The sequence below is a fragment of the Lynx canadensis genome, chromosome B3, assembly GCF_007474595.2.
Source record: "Lynx canadensis isolate LIC74 chromosome B3, mLynCan4.pri.v2, whole genome shotgun sequence".
Lineage (NCBI taxonomy): Eukaryota > Metazoa > Chordata > Mammalia > Carnivora > Felidae > Lynx > Lynx canadensis.
In genome coordinates, this window is record NC_044308.2 from 84,091,401 (window position 1) to 84,110,586 (window position 19,186).

A 19,186-nucleotide genomic window follows, 5' to 3' on the forward strand; every position below is an offset into this window, starting at 1 on the left:
CCTCCCCTGTTCATGCTCTGTCTCTCCCTGTCTCAAAAATAAATAAAAACGTTAAAAAAAAAATTAAAAAAAAAGACAACCTAATAAAAAGAATGGGCAATAGGGATTTGAATAGACTTTTCTTTAAGGAAGATATACAAATGGTCAATTAAGACCATGAAAAGATGCTCAACATTACTGGTCATGAAGTACTACTTCATACCTCTAAAATGGTTAGAATCTAAAAGTCAGATAGTAACAAGAGTTGACACGAACATGGAAAAAATTTAACCCTCATACACTGTTGGTAGAAATATATAATGGTGCAGCTGCTTTGGAAAACAGTATGGCAGTTCCTCAAATGATTAAACAGAATTACCATATGACCCAATAATTGCACTCTTAGATATACACTCAAGAGAAATAAAAACATGTCGACACAAAAACTTGTACACAAACATTTACAGCAGCATTATTCATAACAGCCAAAATGTGGAAAAAACAGAAACATCCATCAACTAACAGTTAAGTAAAATGTGGTGTTTACCTACATAATGAAACATCATTTGGTTATGAGAAGGTATGAAGTACTGACACATGCTACTACTTGGATGCACCCTGAAAACATTGTGCTAAGTGAAAGAAGCCAGTTACAAAAAACCATATATAGTATATGATACCATTCATATAAGATGTTCAGACAGGGACATTTCCAGAGAAGGAAAACAAATATGGGGTTTCTTTTCGAAGTGATAAAAATGTTCTAAAATTGACTGTGTGATGGCTGCACATCTGTGAATATTAATGAAAACCACTGACTGTACACTTGACATGAGTGAACTGCATAGCATATGAACTAATCTCAATAAAGCTGTTAAAGAATTGTGATCTGAAGTTTTTAATTCTGAAGAGAACTAAAGTAGACATGACAGTATGCCCCTAAATTTAAGAGTTCTTTACCTAGAGAAACTCAGTAATATGAAAACGCCAAAAACGCCTTATTACCTTCTTTTACCTGTTATCAATGAACCAGCCATCGTATGTTGCTACCCTATCTGCCCTTGCAGCCAATCTCCAAAGGTGTGATCACTAATGGAAACTGTCCCTGGGACCCTCAGCCAAAACCCCTAGTGAATGAACTATCATGTCTATTGTCTAAAACTAATGGCAACCTTAGTGCCTTGGGTATTCAGAGTCTACTGATCAGGGAATGGGACTGGGAAGAATATGAATCTTCCTATACGGCCATTCCTCATAATCTAAACGGAACCTTGTCTAACTGGAAAACATTCTCTAACTTGCCAACTTTCATGGTCCAAATGAAAGAGAAGACAGAAGATGTTTTAAATATAGCTCTAATAGCTTGACAGATGTTTAATCCTGAACCAAAGATTATGGGGAGAGAAAAAGAAATAGTTTTCAATGAAAACTTACCTGAAAAATGAAATTTCTCTTCAGAAAAATGGGCTAGCTGTGCACATATTCTGCTTTTCTCTTGCAACAAAGTTTCTTTTAAGGCACTTTCTCTATGTCCTCTAGAATTTAGAGCTTCAATAAGCTGGTCTAGCTGTTCACAAGAACTGTAAAAGCACCACCGATTCGGCTTATGCACTGGTTTTGGCAGCTGCACAGAATCATCACATGGACCTTGGTCAATGTTGGAGGTAGATTCAGACATCAAAGACTCTCCAGTTTTAGTGGATACCTGAGGATCCTGAGACTGTACATTATTCTGAAATGATGAAGGTCTAGGCAACAGCATGTCTTCAGTGAGACCAGAATAATCCTCTTCAATAAATAATCCAGGAATAGAAGGGAAAATCCAATATCGCCTATACATGCGGTCTCGGCCCAAGGGAAAGATATTGGTACACGCTATGGCACTTTGGATTTTTTCCAAGAGCTCTTTCTCTTTTCGTTCATGTTCCTGTTTTAAAGCTGCTTCTTCATCAGCAGTAAGAGGCTCTCTCGTTACACAGCTGACTTCTTCCTGTCTTGTAAATTCTTTAAACCCATTTTGTCCCCTTTTCCCTATAATTGAAACATTTGATAATCATCACATTTTAAATTTTCATCAGAAAAATATACAAAGCCATCCCAAGTTACTATGTATTATGGACCAAACCGAATGCCCAACAAATTCATAGGTTGAAATCCTAAACCCCAATGTAACTATATTTGGAGACAGGGCCCTTAAGGAGGTAACTGAGGTTAAATGAGTCCAGAGAGCGGGACCCTAATTCAGGACTGGGGTACTTATAAGAGGAGAAAAGAAAGAAACCAGAGTGCTCACTCACTTCACTTCTGGGCACAGAAGACAAGTCATGTGAGGACACAATGACAAGGTGCAATAGCAAGCTGAGAGAGGCCTCACCTGCTTGTACCTTGATCTTGGACTTCCAGCCTCCATAACTGTGAGAAAATTAATTTCTGTTGTTTAAGCCACCCAGTCTGCGATATTTTATTATGGCGCACAGACTAATACTCTATGCTGATAAGAAACTGGACTTACTTACAATACAAGAGTCACACAAAAAAACTGTAATCTCACACTGGAGAGTGAGGCAGACTCTGTTATGCTGCAACATAGTTCTTTCTTTAAGGCAGGAGTCAGTAAACTAGTTTTATAAAGGTCTAGCTAGTAAATATTTTTAGGTTTTGTGGGCCATATGGTTTCTGCTCACAGCTGCTCAACTGTGCCATTGTAGCATGAAAGCAGCCACAGACAATATGTAAATGAACAAGAATGACTGTGTTCAATTAAAACTATGGTCACTGAAATCTGAATTTCATTTAATTTTCATATCACAAAATATCATTCTTCCTTCCCCAACTACTTAAAAATATAAAAAACCATTTTTAGCTTATGGATTATATAAAAACGGGCAAGGCAGATTTGGCCAATGGGCTGTAGTTTACAAACCAATGATTTTAGGTAACAGAACCCCTAATGCTTAGTTGGGTACCTAGCAATTCAAACGAAGGACATTTTCCAGCAAGAAATGTTTCTCGGGGGCGCCTGGGTGGCGCAGTCGGTTAAGCGTCCGACTTCAGCCAGGTCACGATCTCGCGGTCCGTGAGTTCGAGCCCCGCGTCAGGCTCTGGGCTGATGGCTCAGAGCCTGGAGCCTGTTTCAGATTCTGTGTCTCCCTCTCTCTCTGCCCCTCCCCCGTTCATGCTCTGTCCCTCTCTGTCCCAAACATAAAATAAACGTTGAAAAAAAAAATTAAAAAAAAGAAATGCTTCTCCAGGGGGCATGGCTACATGAGAAACTTCTGGCCAAAGAGATGGGAGCAGAAACATTAAATGTAACCTCTGGGTTGTACCTCTCTGCATTTCCCATCTTTCAACTAGCCAGAATGGAGACATGGGGATAAATCATTTTTGAACATGAGAATGGCAGCAAACCCTATGGATGGCAGTACCAACAAGACAGGAAGAGACTGGATTCCTGGTGACCTGCCAGGCCTTTTATGGTGTGTTGAAGAATTAAACTTCTCTTCTTTCAGTCACTGTCAGATTGCTTAGATGGGTGGGGAGTTACTTCTATTTCTTTGCTTGAAAGTGTTTGTATATAAGATTATAATTATCTGCTTCTTTGGGGCACCTGGGTGGCTCAGCTGGTTGAGCGTCTGATTCTTGATTTTGGCTCAGGTCATGATCTCATGGTTCATGAGATTGGGCCCTGTGTTGGGCTATGCACTGACCGCGTGAGGAGACTGCCTGCAATTCTCTCTCTGACCCTCCCCTGCTTGCTCTCAAAATAAATAAAGATTAAAAAAAATTATCTGCTTCTTTAAAATTTTGCAAAATTCACCTATAAAGTTGTCTAGGACTGACATTTTCTTTGTAGGAAGACTTTTAATACTGATTCAAGACCTAAAGGTTTAGGACCAGTCACCTTTTAAATTTTTTCATGCATTTTTATAATGTGTGTTTTTCTAGGATTTTGCTTTATTTTTGCCTCCATTTTCCTTTTATTTATTTAAAAAAAATTTTTTTTTCAACGTTTTTTATTTATTTTTGGAACAGAGAGAGACAGAGCATGAACGGGGGAGGGGCAGAGAGAGAGGGAGACACAGAATCGGAAACAGGCTCCAGGCTCTGAGCCATCAGCCCAGAGCCCGACGCGGGGCTCGAACTCACGGACCGGTAGATCGTGACCTGGCTGAAGTCGGACGCTTAACCGACTGCGCCACCCAGGCGCCCCTCCATTTTCCTTTAAAAAAAAAAATTTTTTTTTGAAGGAGAGAGAGACAGAGCATGCACAGGGGTGGGGCAAAGAGAGAGCGAGACACAGAATCTGAAGCAGGCTCCAGGCTCCGAGCTGTCAGCACAGAGTCCGATGCTGGGCTCGAACTCACAAACTGTGAGATTATGACCTGAGCCAAAGACGGACGCTTAACCGACTGAGCCACCCAGACACCCCTAAACATTTTTTTTTTAATTTTTTTTTTTCAACGTTTTTTATTTATTTTTGGGACAGAGAGAGACAGAGCATGAACGGGGAAGGGGCAGAGAGAGAGGGAGACACAGAATCTGAAACAGGCTCCAGGCTCTGAGCCATCAGCCCAGAGCCTGACACGGGGCTCGAACCCACGGACCGTGAGATCGTGACCAGGCTGAAGTCGGACGCTTAACCGACTGCGCCACCCAGGCGCCCCTCCTAAACATTTTTTTTAAAGCTTTATTTATTTTATTTTTGTGAGAGTCAGAGATGACACGAGTTGGGGAGGGGCAGAGAGAGAGGGAGACAGAATCTCAAGCAGGTTCCGCATGAATGCGGGGCTTGAACTCACGAACTGTGAGATCATGACCTGAGCCAAAACAAAGAGTCAGATGCTTAACCAACTGAGCAACACAGGTGCCCCCTTTTTGCCTCCATTTTCAAAGTTATTTCCATAAAACTGTATATGCTGTTTCCTTACCTTTAAATTTCTACTCTTATCTGTAGTTATGTTTACCTTTTCAGTCCTAACCTTATTGTGACTTTCCCCCCAAATCAATTTCAACAAAGGTTTGTCTAGTTTGTATCTTTTTCAAACAACTAATTTTTGGCTTTGCTGTTCTCCTGTATTACAGTTTACTTTTTATTAATTTCTATTTGTATCCATTGTTTCCTTTTCTCTGGAAGGATTATTCTATCTTCTACCGCTAACTTTTTTTTTTAATTTAAAAAAAAAAAATTTTTTTTTTCAATGTTTATTTATTTTTTTTGGGACAGAGAGAGACAGAGCATGAACGGGGGAGGGGCAGAGAGAGAGGGAGACACAGAACCGGAAACAGGCTCCAGGTTCTGAGCCATCAGCCCAGAGCCCGACTCGGGGCTCGAACTCACGGACCGTGAGATCGTGACCTGGCTGAAGTCAGACGCTTAACCGACTGCGTCACCCAGGCGCCCCTACCGCTAACTTCTTAAATGAATGCCTAGGTCAATTTGCCTTTCTTCTTTCCTAATATGTATTAAAACTATAAATTTTCCACTAAGTAGAGGGACTGTATCCAACAAGTTATTAATGTGCAGTATTGATTAGCTTTTTTTCAGTATTGAGTAGTTTTAAACATTTTCTAGTTTCTATTTATGGTTTCTACTTTGACCTATTACTTAGAAGTGTGTTTTAAATGAGGTGTTTAAACCTCTAATCAAATGAGGTTTTTTTTTTTTTTGTTTTGGATTTCTAAATCAATTGCATTGTAATCAGAAAATATAGCCTTCATGATACAGGAGATTTTCTGTCTACTTATAATAGCCATTTTAGAAAATAATGTAGAAAAAAAAAGATACCATCAAAATTATAAACACAGAATAAACTTACAAATCTCCTTCAGTAGTTGTCAAATGAAGATGGTTAAAGATCCTCAGAAGTAAATTATATCAACAACTTTAAAAAAATGTGTTCCCTTTGATCTAAATTTATAAAATTATTTTAAGGTAGTAGGTTTCCATTCTCAATCATTTGGTACCAATTATAAGCATTACTGACCTTTGTATTTCTAGCATCTAAAAGGTACTCAATGAATGTTGAGTAGGCTATAGAATAAAAATTTCTATTTCGCCTAATATCAAGTAGTCAATACCAAACTCAACAAAACTCGCTAACCAGAAGTTGAAGTTATGTGAAACTGATCTGTTAAAAGAATATGAATATTGTCTCTCTTCCCTAAAGTATAAATGACATGAGAATAAAGACAGAATGTAACTTCTAACACCATTTTTTAACAAAATGGTCACCATCTAAGGAACTTATCACTGCTATGAGTTGGGCATTTAAAAACAAACACACCTAGGAATAATAAATGGAAGTAATCTAATACATATTTCAGTATAGCTGATTTATAATGTGCCTTAATTAATTAAAAACAAGTAAGCATGCCCTTAAGAAATTTCTGTATTACCCCTTCTGCCTCTTTTATGTGATCTGGGGTCATCTTCATCTTCAGTGATGGTATCTTGATCAAGTTCCTTTTGCTCCATTTCTTTGCTCTCAGTGCTAGTATCAAAATCTTCCCTTTCTTCCTCCCTTAAGGAAAAAAAAAAAAGATTACTTTCATTAAAGAATATATAAAATTCCATTCATGAGATATTCATTGCCTGCTTATGAAGGGCTAGCCATTATGTTTAGGAAGTAGTGGACAAAATGATATTCTTGCAGAGGAAACAGATAACACAAACAATTATAAAATTAAAATATGTAATAACTATTAAAAAAGGAGAAGTTCAAGGTGTTATGAAAACTTTTCAAGGTGAACTGAAATCTAGTCTCAGGGATCAAGAAAGGTTTGCTTGAGGGGCGCCTGGGTGGCTCAGTCGGTTAAGCGTCTGACTTCGGCTCAGGTCATGATCTCACGGTCCGTGAGTTCAAGCCCCGCGTCGGGCTCTGTGCTGACAGCTCAGAGCCTGGAGCCTGTTTCGGATTCTGTGTCTCCCTCTCTCTCTGCCTCTCCCCTGTTCATGCTCTGTCTCTCTCTGTCTCAAAAATAAATAAACGTTAAAAAAAAAAAAATTAAAAAAAAAAAAAAAGAAAGGCTTGCTTGAAGAAGTGATATTTAAACTGTGAGACTAGGGAGACCAGGGAGGGGTAAGGCAGCAGGTGAGAAGAAATCTCCATTTCTAGCAGAGGGGAAAATGTGTGCAATGGCATTGAGCTGAAGAGAAAAGGAAAGAGCTTTTTTCTCTATTATTTTGAGAAAAATATAAAACAAAGAAGTCGTCCTAGATATAGATGAGACAAGGGCAGAGTTAGGTCATACTGGGCCTTGTAGGGAATTATTCAATAAGCAATGGGGGAAAAAGTAGAATTTAGAAAACAGAAATGATTAAAAGGCACTTTGGCTGCTATGTGGAAAAGGATCTGGGAGAGAAAGTAGATGAAGGGAGAAAAGGGGCCACTGTTAACAGTCTAGGTACCTGGCTGGGAGGTGATGGTCGGCTCAGAGTAGAAAGTAGGTGGTAAGTAGACCAATAGTGGAGAAGAGAAGATACATTTCTGATACAGTTAACAGGCTGAATAAATACAATATGGATATTTAATTCATTATACTATCCAAATTAAAACTAAAATTGTATGGGGCACCTGGTGGCTCAGTTGGTTAAGCATCTGACTTTGACTCAGGTCATGATCTCACGGTTTGTGGGTTTGAGCCCCGCGTCCAGTTCTGTGCTGACAGCTCGGAGCCTGGAGCCTGCTTCGGATTCTGTGTCTCCCTCTCTCTCTGCCCCTCCCCTGTTCCTGCTCTCTCTCTCTCAAAAATAAATAAACATTAAAAAAAAATTTTTTTTAAGTTTAAAATTGTATGAACCTTGAAATAAGTTCCACCATATTTTATTTATTCAGAGAGACAGAGTGTGTGCCTGAACACAAGTGGGGGAGGGGCAGAGAAAATCCCAAGCAGGCTCTCTAATGTCAATGCAGAGCTCACAAACTGAACTGTGAGATCCTGACCTGAGGCAGAATCAAGAGTTGGATGCCGACTGAGCCACCCAGGCGCCCCAATAAGTTCCACCATTTATGGTCTTTATCCAAAGCAAGGTTTGCAAACTCAAATGTGTTTAGGAGCCAGAGGGATAATGTAAACGAGGGGAGGCTAGATGAGTATAAAAATATATGAAATGGTGGAATCTGTAACGTTTATTTTTATTTTTTCTAAGTTTGTTTATTTTTGAGAAAGAGAGACAGAGAGAGAGAACCAGCAGGGGAGGAACAGAGAGAGAGGAGATAGAGGATCTGAAATAGGCTCTGTGCTGACAGCAGTGAGCCCAATACAGGGCTCGATCCCACCAACCGTGAGATCATGACCTGAGCTGAAGTTGGACGCTTAACCAACTGAGCCACCCAGGTGCCCTTCTTTTGTTTTTAAATTAAGATATCAGAAAGAAAAAAATTCAGGTGATGAATAGTAACTCAGCTTATTCTGGTAATTATTTTGCAACATATGCATGTATCAAATCATTGTGTCGTATACCCTAAATGATTAATACAATGTTATAAGTCACTTATATCTCAATAAAACTGGAAAGGGTTTATAAAATGTGAAAAAAAATTGAGATATAACTCACATACCCTAAAACCACCATTTTAAAGTATACAAATTCAGTGGTTTTTAGTATATTACAAGGTTATGCAATCATTACACCCATCTAATTCTAGAACAGTATCATCATCCCCAAAGAAAAAGCCTATAGCCATTAGTAGTCACTTTCCATTTCCTCTTCCCCACTGTCCTGGTACCCACTCATCTACTTTTTGCTGTGTATTGTATTTGCCCATTCCGGACTACTTATATAAGTGAGATCATACAACACATGGTCTTTTATGACTGGTTTCTTTTACTCAGCACTGTTTTCAAAGTTTATCTACATTGTAGCATGTATGAGAATTCCATTCTTCTTTATTGCTGAATAACCTTCTGCTATATGGATATACCACTGAAGAAATACATCGTTTTGTTTAACCATTCGTCAACTGATGGACATTCGGGTTATTTCCATTTCTTTGGCTATTAAGAATAATGATGCTATGAACTTTTGTATATAGATTTCTGGGTGAACGTATGCTCTTAATTTTCTGAGTATATACCTAGGAGTGGAATCGCTGGGTCATATGGCAACAAATGTTTTAACTGTTTGAGGGACTGCCAAATTTATCCAGAGCAGCCGCACCATTTTACATCTCCACCTGCAATGCATGAGAGTTCCGATTTCTCCACAGTCTCACCAACACTTCTTATTGTCCCTTCATTGGATTACAGCCATCCTAGTGAGTATGAGGTAATATCTCATTGTGATTTCAATGTGTGTTTCCCTAATGACTAAAGATGTTGAATATCTTCTGTGCTTCTTGTATATCTTCTTTGGAGAAATGCCTATTAAAATCCTTTTCCCATTTTTTAAACCGGTTGTTCTTTTATTGTTGAGTTGTACGAGTTCTTTACATATTCTGGATATTATGCCATTATTATTATTATTATTTTTAATGTTTGTTTACTTTTGAAACAGAGAGAGAGACAGAGTGCAAGCAGAGGAGGGGCAGACACACACACACACACACACACACACACACACACACACACACACACAGAATCCGAAGCAGGCTCCAGGCTCTGAGCTGTCAGCACACAGCCAGACGTGGGGCTCAAACCCACGAACCATGAGATCATCACCTGAGCTGAGGTTGGATGCTTAACTGAGCCATCTAGGCATCCCTGGATATTATACCATTATTAGAGATATGATTTGCAAATATTTTTTCCCATCTACTGAGCTGTCTTTTTACCTTTTTTTTCCCCCTTAGAGAGTGAGTGCACATGGGTGCAAGCAGGGGAGAGAGACAGAGAGAGCAAATCCCAAGCAGGCTCCACACCCAGTGCAGAGCCTGACACAGGACTCGATCCCACAATCCTGGGATCATGATAGAAGCTGAAGTCAAGAGTCAGATGCGCAACCAACTGAGCCACCCAGACACCTCTTTCTACTTTCTTGACAGTGCTCTTTGAAGCATGAAAGTTTTTAACTTTGATGAAATCAAAGTATTCGTTTTTTTTCTTTGATCGCTTATTATTTAGGTATCAGATTAACTTTCCTAAGCTAAATTCTATTTCTTTAAAAAAAAATTTTTTTTTTTAAACGTTTATTTATTTTTGAGACGGAGAGAGACAGAGCATGAACAGGGGAGGGGCAGAGAGAGAGGGAGACGCAGAATCTGACACAGGCTCCAGGCTCTGAGCTGTCAGCACAGAGCCCGATGCGGGGCTCAAACTCACGGACCGCGAGATCATGACCTGAGCCAAAGTCGGACGTTTAACCGACTGAGCCACCCAGGCGCCCCCTAAATTCTATTTCTTAAAGTATTGTTGATGGCCATATAAAATACAGCTGTTGCAAGTTTGTGACTTACAGGTATTTTTATATGAAAGTATAACTAAAAGTCAATACATTAATTTCGGAATACTGAGATTTTTGGAGCCTTCCTTTGCAGATTTTATAAAAAAAATTCTGGTAAATTTGAATACAGTTTGCCATGTACAATATGAAAAAATTCCCACTTGTATTCATAGCCAATTATCACCCCAAATATTTTCAAATGAAAAAGAGTACCTAAGTCACTAAATTACTTAAGGGGCTTTCATCTTCTCCCTATACCATCTATTAACACCTCCAACTTCATCCCCACTCCTCAATAAACTCAGAGGAGCTTTGTGAAACATAATGCACAATGGTGATGGTGGTGGAGATGGGAGATACCACTATTAATACATTACTGGTTAAAAAGAGGCTACAGGCCCACTGGCACAATTGTTATGTACCTATGAATAAGAAACTAGAAAGCTAGTTTTTAAAACTTTTGAAAGCATTTTAGAGTTTAAAGTGCTGATTTTTGTTCTTATGTAAGAATGAGCAGTGTAATTCAAACCATACCCAACAGATATATCTACAGCTGAATTTCTTTGCTCATCTTCCTTCAGTTTCTCTTGTTTCTCTTTCATTTTTTGTTCTTGTTCCTTCAGTTTTTCCTCCTTCCTTTTGCGAATTCTGAAAGTTAAAATAAAATACTACAGTCTATTTGATGGAAGATAATTTCAACTTTTAGCATCTTGTCTTCAACCATAAAATTATGGAAAGTGATCCAAATGTTATCACAAAACCATAAGGTAGTATTCATTCATAACCTCTTAGGTAAGCCATCAAACACCAGTGTGAACCAAGGTCATATTACAGCCCATTGTCAAGTATGGTTTTAGATGTAAAGGAATAAGCAGCCTTCGTTGGCACAACTGACTATAATCATCTCTCACCTAGCAGCTGCTTCTTCCCTCTCTTTCCGATGTTGTTCTGCTTTTAACTCCCGGAACTCCTGCTTTGCCTGTCGTAATATATCAACATAATCTTCAATGAAATCCCTAGTAGAAACTAGGGTCAGTAGTTTCCCACAGAGAGCATGAAGTATCTTCATTTTTTCTCCTGTCAAAAATTGGTAAATAAATTCTGTATCATCAATGACAAAACGGAATTGTTTGAAAAATCTTAATTTGTGGCTCAATGTGAAAATGCTTAAAAAAAAATAGGAAAAAGTCTCAAGATCAAACATGCCAATGGCATGTCTTCAAAAAAAGCAACTGAGTCCAAATTAATAGTTATGTAATATGCAAGGCATTTCAAATACTAGTAACTACTTTATATACCAGTTAAATACACATGAAAAATTTTCTAATGACAATTTTTTTCAAGTTTTAATTTTTGGGCTCATTTATGAAGTTCAAATAAAGTCTAAATTATAACCACATGGATTTTTAAAAAATGGCAACAGGCAAATTGCTACTCTGAAAATACTGCACACACACACAAAAAAAACCCCACCATAAATTATAAAAACTATATGGATGTTAGGAATGAATGCACTCTACTTTTATTAGATGTTCTCTGAAATAAGCATATTATTATTTTTGTGTGTGTGAAATTTATTGTCAAATTGGTTTCCATACAACACCCAGTGCTCATCCCAAAAGATGCCCTCTTCAATACCCATCACCTACCCTCCCCCTCCCTTCCCTCCCACCCCCCATCAACCCTCAGTTTGTTCTCAGTTTTTAAGAGTCTCTTATGATAAATAATCATATTAAAGTTGGTATGTTTGTACACTGTAATTTTTTATTTAAAAAAGGAAGTGAAAAGAAACTTCACCTTCATACACCATTTCTCATACCTCAAACACTATTCAAGCAAATGTTAGAATTTAGCTGCTCCGGCTTAAATTTCTGATATACTGATAAATAAAAGTGAAAGCCAGCTAATTGTCACTTATCCTTCTAAATTTAGTAGATGTAGTAGATTTGCCACCAGGAAAGTCCAAATAAAAAAGAAAAGAAAATCAGAAACAGTTAAAGCTAATAGGAAAACAACAGTAGTTTCCATCTGGGCCACTATTTGTAGTCCAACAATTTTTTTAAGACTGCTCTTTCTTTTAAACCTGGTATCATCTAAAATTTCTCATCAGCACCTAGTTTTCTGGCCTAAAGAGATAAAAGAGGGTAGGAAGGGGGCAGGTTATACAAATTCCAACTTGCAAAGTTTACCTGGTGTCAAATCATATACTGAAGTGCTTGACAGTTTCTTCACTAGACTGGGATTGCTCAAACGAAGCTCCATACAGGCATCATCTGTAGCATCAAATCCTCCTCGTTTCTGGTATCTGTACTTTGCATTTGCTGACGTTACATCAGCACCTGAAGCTAAGATGTGGAGTCTGAGGATTTCAGAAAGAGTGCAGCTATCAAGATCCAAGCTTTTCAAACTGCAGCCTATAGTTGTTAAAAAATGAAACAGTCATTTAGAATATAAGCAAGGAATCCTTAGCAATGTAAAATGCACCTTAATAAAATTATCAATAAAAATCCAATTAAAAATAAATAAAACCCACACATACCCTGGTGCAACTGCGGCCATGCAGCTGCCAAAGATGCAACTGCAGACAGTGCAGATTTTGTGGGGTCTGCATCTTCATCCAAAGCCTCTGTTAAATCTTTAAGGAAATAAATACTTTATTCTAGTGCAGATCAAAGCTGGAATATTTGGGAATAATGCCCTTTTAAAATGATGAAAGAAACAGCAAACAGCTTAACATTCGGGAACCTCAAAAGAGCCAACACTAGGTAAAACAAGCATCATTCACATCCCGCCTCGTGTCCACCTCAGACTATAAATCCTAAGACATGTACTGCACACTAATATCTTCCTTAGTTAACACAGAGAAGACAATTTCCAAGTTACCAACAAGGTGCACATACACATTCCAAAAAACATGATAAAATGCATAGAATTAAAAACAAATCTCCTCACTCAATACAACTTTAGAAAAGTCTACTTTGAAAATCAGAATCTACTTGAAGATCCCCCAATCTTTAATAAATATTTTAGGATTGAATCATAACAAAGTATGGTTTGTGATCATCAAAAATCAGCACAGAACAGAAAAAGAACGAAAACAAGTGAAAGATAGCACTACTGTCACTTAACCATTGATTTATCCTCTTCATTAAATTTCCTATATTTTGAAAACTCTGCAATCTAAGAAACCACAGGGAGATTTCCCTGTATTTTCTAAGTAAATTGCTTTAACTTTGAAAACCATCCCTAGCTTACAAACAAGACTAGAGTAAATCTACTAGCTCAAATGTATTTAAAGTATTAGCATATGCAATTATTCCTAATTATAATACATTGTTGATAAAAAAATTTAAAGTGTCAACTATGAAAAAACTCTAAGCTTACAAAAACCTCTTGTTATATCATAGTACAGTGGGCATAGCTTCAGACTGAGTCAGATCATATATATTCTAGTCTTGGCTCTGCCAGTCCCCTAGTTCCTAGTTACAGAACCTTTACACAAGTCACTTAATTGCCTTCATTTTTCCTAAAGGAGTGAATCTAGATCAATGGTTTTCAAATTCTTCAAATATTTCTTGGGGAATCCAATAGAAAAGAGATAAAAGTTCCTTTGTTAAGTGGGTATGGAGATGATAATCCTGCCCATTCATCTTTTCCAACTCTCCTGCAGTGGCACCAAGGAATCCCTGTACAACTCATAGTATTCCATGGGTTAGAGTTAAAAATCACTGGGCTAAACTGTCTGTGGTTCCTTATCTTTCTACTATGTTTTCCTTCCAAAAATTCACAAGCTAACAAAATGAACCTCAGAGAACAGAATTGCTGTCCTTTACTAAAAGGAAAAAGGCAACTCTGGGATCATGTTTGATTACAATCATTGACAATTTCATGGCATTAAAGCATAGACAATGCCACACAGGAGAAGTTATTTGACTAAACATTGCAAATATGCAGGAGTTATTCCTACCAGGCCAAGAATCCAGTCCAAATGAGACATTATAATCTTCCTTACCAGAGAAATACGAGAGCTAAAATTTCCTCAATTTTCATTTTACATGTAAAGTCAAACAAAATTAATAGGCACTCTAATATTAATAACAGTCCCAGTAAAAGTGAACTGATCCTCTTCCTTCGCAGCAATTACCATGTTCAACCTATTTTATCTGTAGTCAGTTTTAATATCCTAGGACAAAATTACAAAGGCCTTAGGAAATGAACAACCAAAAACATGACAGATTACCTTTTTTTGATTAAAAAATTATTTTTGTTATTTTTATTTTATTATTTTTAGTGTTTATTTTTTTATTTTTGAGAGAGAGAGAAGGGGGGAGAGAGACACACACACACACACACACACACACACACACACACACACACACAGAGCGTGAGCAGGGGAAGGGCAGAGAGAGGGGGAGACACAGAACCTGAAGCAGGCTCCAGGCTCTGAGCTGTCAGCACAGAGCCCGAAGCAGGGCTGGAACTCATGAACTGTGAGACCATCAGACCTGGGAGATCATGACCTGAGCTGAAGTCAGACGCTTAACGGACTGAGCCACCCAGGCGCCCCAACAGTTTACTTTTAATTGTGTTCACGTAGCATGTTAAAATATGTAGGGGTGCCTGGCTGGCTCAGTCGGTAAAGCACGTGACTCTTAATCTCAGGGTTGTGAGTTCAAGCCCCATGTTGGGCATGGAGCCTACTTAAAAAAAAGTAAAATGTATTCTTTAACTCAATTATTTGCCAAATGACACTCTCAAGAAACTGTATTATTACTCTAGGATTCGCTTAGAGACAGTCAGTTGGGTATATCATACCAAGAGAATACAGTTGACCTTTGAACAACATGTGTTTGAATTCTGTGGGGCCACTTATAAGTGGATTTTTTATAGAACAATACTATAAATGTATTTTCTCTATAACATTTTCTTTTTTCCACCTTACTTTATTATAAGAACACAGCATTTAATACATATAATATACAAAACATGTATTGATGAACTGTTTCTATTATCAGTAAGGCTGCCAGTCAACAGTAGGCTATTAGTAGTTAAGTTTGGGGGGCAGCCAAAAGTTATATGTGCATTTTTCAGCTACGGGTGGGGAGAGCTGTCATTCCTAACCCCTGTGTTCTTCAAGGCTCCACTGTACAGTTGAACTGTGTCTGTTATGATTATCTTAAAGTTACATTTATCATCAGAGTAATCTAGAATCTACAGTTCCAACAATGATATCTTAGCAAATACACAAAACTATGCTATGTAAGGAGGATGCTCTTGTTCCCATACTTTGAAGGGCTTCCAAGTTCATGATGTAAGACTAAAGAGAGGAATTGAAAATTTTAATGTAAGATTTTAAAAATTGCCCAAATTTCCAAGATTTGACATAAAAAGAGGGAGCCTAAAGGCCAAAGGATTTAAATCTTTTTGAAGACAGATAATTTTATAGGCAATGCTAGGGAAACAAATATTCAAATTTTCAACATCTCTGCCATATCATGAAGCAATATAGTATAGGCATTATGAGGCTTCAGAGCAGACTTCCTGAATCTCTATCCCATCACTTTCTTATGAGCCATGTGTCTTTGGGCAAGTTAATTAAACTCCTTAAGACTAAATTTCTTTATAAGTAAAGGCAGAAAATAATTAATAATGATCTGCCTATTATACCTACCTATCTATACCACAAGGGGGTATGAGAATTAAATGAAATAATGCATATACAGTATCTTATGTCACTTGTTTTCAGGAGAACTGTGGAAAAGCTTTTTTGTTACAGAGATAGGAGGAACATGTGGAAAATACCTGGGAGAACAGCCTAGGGTACTTACTGAAACTGTAATAATTATATAAAATGTAGTCAATACAACAGGAAGTAGACAAGGGTGTTAAAATTCCAAAGCATGTTTTTTCCACTCCCTAACATTTAAATAAATATCTTCAAAAGGTGCATTAAAACCTTTATTTAATGGCCAATACTTATTCTGGGGTATAATAAGTATTATTTTAATACTTATTCTTGTATTATTTAATACAAATTATTAATTTGTATTAGTATTTATCTGCAATCCTGTACAGGACTAGAGTTATAAAAATTACAGATCAAACAAATCATGGAAAGAAAATACAATGGCAATACAAACACCAATATCTATATACATTTTTTTTTCTTTACACTAGCTGATTTTCCAACATAATTTCCTTGTCACCCCACTTTTTCCCATCAGTACAAAACTACAAAATTCACCTGCTTCAAATCCTGAGTTAAATACAGACTTATACCTTGTTATTAAGGTCAGAACTTGGTCAACAGCCCTGTGATATTATTGGTCCTTAAGACAATCTAGTGGCTAAAAGAATGAGTATTTGCCACATTTTCTGTCTTAGATAATCCATCTTTAGTGCTGGTACTGGTTATGTTAGAAAAATCTTTAGATTTTTATGAACTGTTTGCCCTTCTATCTTCCCCTTAGTAGAGTCTCATTTTATGGACTAAGTCATCTGAGATGATAAAGGGGACAGCATTGTTAAAATGACCTTGAAAAGGGGCATATGGTGATTAGCACTCAAGTTAGAGAAAATATTTTGCTTGAACTTAGGCTGTAAAAGAAAAACAAAACTAACACTGGATGCATATTGATGATCCTGTTGCTTCATGAATCAGGCATTAAAAAATGAGCTCAAATTATCTAAGGTCAACAATACTATCTGAATGGAAGAATGTCCCATCTTTTTGTATCAAGACTGCTATCAAAATGTCTCCCCAAAATTATCTTATTGTGAATTTTTATGCAATACACTAAAATAGTTTATAGATATTTTAAACAATGTCTAATGTGATATGGCAAAGTTCATGAAGAGTGTAATTCAGGAAGCCAAATCATACAAATGCTTAACAATTCCTCTGATGAAGTCCTAAACAAAATAGTGAACATACTCCATTTTAAAAATAAAAAAGGGTTTCTCTAAGAATTATTCCTACGTTAATATGTACCACATGCTGACCCTAGATATTTAAGTGCATAGCATTTAAACAGCAAAATTTCTAGTTCAAACTGTTGGTGAAATAAAAACTAAATTTTACTTAACTCTCATCTAAAAACTTTCACGTCTCAAATGAAATCAGCAACAGTATTTTCAACTTAAAGTACTGATAACAATAATTAAAGTATTTCCTTAGGTAGAGGCAAAGAAATCAGTGCCATTTAGCAGAATCTCTTGCAATTACAGATACTGGTCAATGAAATCCATAATGTTCCTAAATCATAGGAGAAATCTAAAAGAATAAAAAGCAAGACCGATTGGGGGCAGAGGTAGATATTTTAAGGTCATCAGAAACAGGATACATTAGCTGACTGAGCCACCCAGGCGCCCCAGAAACAGGATACATTAAAACAAAGTTTTTATAAAACAACTGATAATGTATTGTTAGTGTATGACTCAGGAATTGGGTAACTTGGACAGCTATATTTTAGAACTGTAAAAGCGAGGTTAATCTTAAAATAACCTTTAAAAATCAGTTTCAAAGCTACAGAGCTACTATCAATCAACAAGAACACTGAATTCTGACCTTTGGTGTCTGCATCTGTTATTTGCTCTTTGGCTACTTCCTCTTCTTCTTCAGCTATCGCCTGGAAGATGGCAGTCAGGAAGAAAAAAAGCAATTCACATAGTGGGCCTTCACTGTCATTTCCTACAAGAGCTTCCTCTAAAACTTCTGTGAATAAAATGTTTAAAATGAATTTGAAGTTCTGTTCATGCACTGAAAAAACAACTCCATTGGAACAATAAACATTTTAATCGACAACAGCCTGTGCAATTATTTTTTTAAGTGTCCATTTATCAAAGTAGAGTATTATCCAAGGCAAAGTCTAAAAACAATTTATAATGATTACAATAAAATAAAACCATTAAGCCAAAAATCACTATATTCAAGAAAGTCAAGTCAGCCTCAGCAAATCAATACAATATTTCACCTTAAGTTTAAACTTCGGGTGCAAATTAATGCACAAATTAAAAATTATAATTTTATTCTAATTTGAATAACAACGCAAAGATTTGTTACTGTTGCCCCGCTGCTCTCGGGAGCTATGTGGGACATTACCGTTTACCAAACAGTGCATAGGAGAGGTAATCATTAGTATTAGATGTAATCCTTTATTTAAAATTTTAAAATCTAAATTTTTTTATGATCCTAATGTTGTATCCAAGTCACAATTGTTTATCTAATTTATCTTACCTAAACCAGTATTGTTTAGACCTTGATCTCTGAGGCACATGATGCATGCCTCACCCAGCTCATAAAGAGAAATTGAGGGAATGTGAAAGCCCTCCTGAAGAATATACTCTTCTTTTTTTTTTTTTTAATGTTTATTTATTTATTTATTTATTTATTTATTTTTATTTTTTTTTTTCAACGTTTATTTATTTTTGGGACAGAGAGAGACAGAGCATGAACGGGGGAGGGGCAGAGAGAGAGGGAGACACAGAATCGGAAACAGGCTCCAGGCTCTGAGCCATCAGCCCAGAGCCCGACGCGGGGCTCGAACTCACGGACCGCGAGATCGTGACCTGGCTGAAGCCGGACGCTTAACCGACTGCGCCACCCAGGCGCCCCAAATGTTTATTTATTTTTGAGACAGAGAGAGACAGAGCATGAACAGGGGAGGGGCAGAGAGAGAGAGAGAGACACAGAATCTGAAATGGGCTCCAGGCTCTGAGCTGTCAGCACAGAGCCCGACGCGGGGCTCGAACTCACAGACCGCGAGATCATGACCTGAGCCGAAGTCGGACGCTTAACCGACTGAGCCACCCAGGCGCCCCAATATA

The 19,186-nt window shown here is 37.5% G+C and overlaps 1 protein-coding gene across 4 annotated transcripts in view; it reads right to left on the bottom strand.

The window, feature by feature from the left end:
• BAZ1A (bromodomain adjacent to zinc finger domain 1A) overlaps positions 1-19,186 on the bottom strand; it is a 96,166-nt gene that overhangs the window by 19,155 nt on the left and 57,825 nt on the right. For 3 of the 4 annotated variants that reach the window (XM_030318928.1, XM_030318926.1, XM_030318929.1), the window contains exons 11-17: positions 17,928-18,074; positions 12,900-12,995; positions 12,550-12,774; positions 11,272-11,437; positions 10,895-11,008; positions 6,376-6,500; positions 1,414-2,010 (exon numbers count right to left, since the gene is read on the bottom strand). In XM_030318928.1, coding sequence (XP_030174788.1) covers positions 1,414-2,010; positions 6,376-6,500; positions 10,895-11,008; positions 11,272-11,437; positions 12,550-12,774; positions 12,900-12,995; positions 17,928-18,074 — 1,470 coding nt within the window. The remainder of the gene's footprint in view (positions 1-1,413; positions 2,011-6,375; positions 6,501-10,894; positions 11,009-11,271; positions 11,438-12,549; positions 12,775-12,899; positions 12,996-17,927; positions 18,075-19,186) is intronic. The other variant, XM_030318925.1, reaches the window with a different exon arrangement.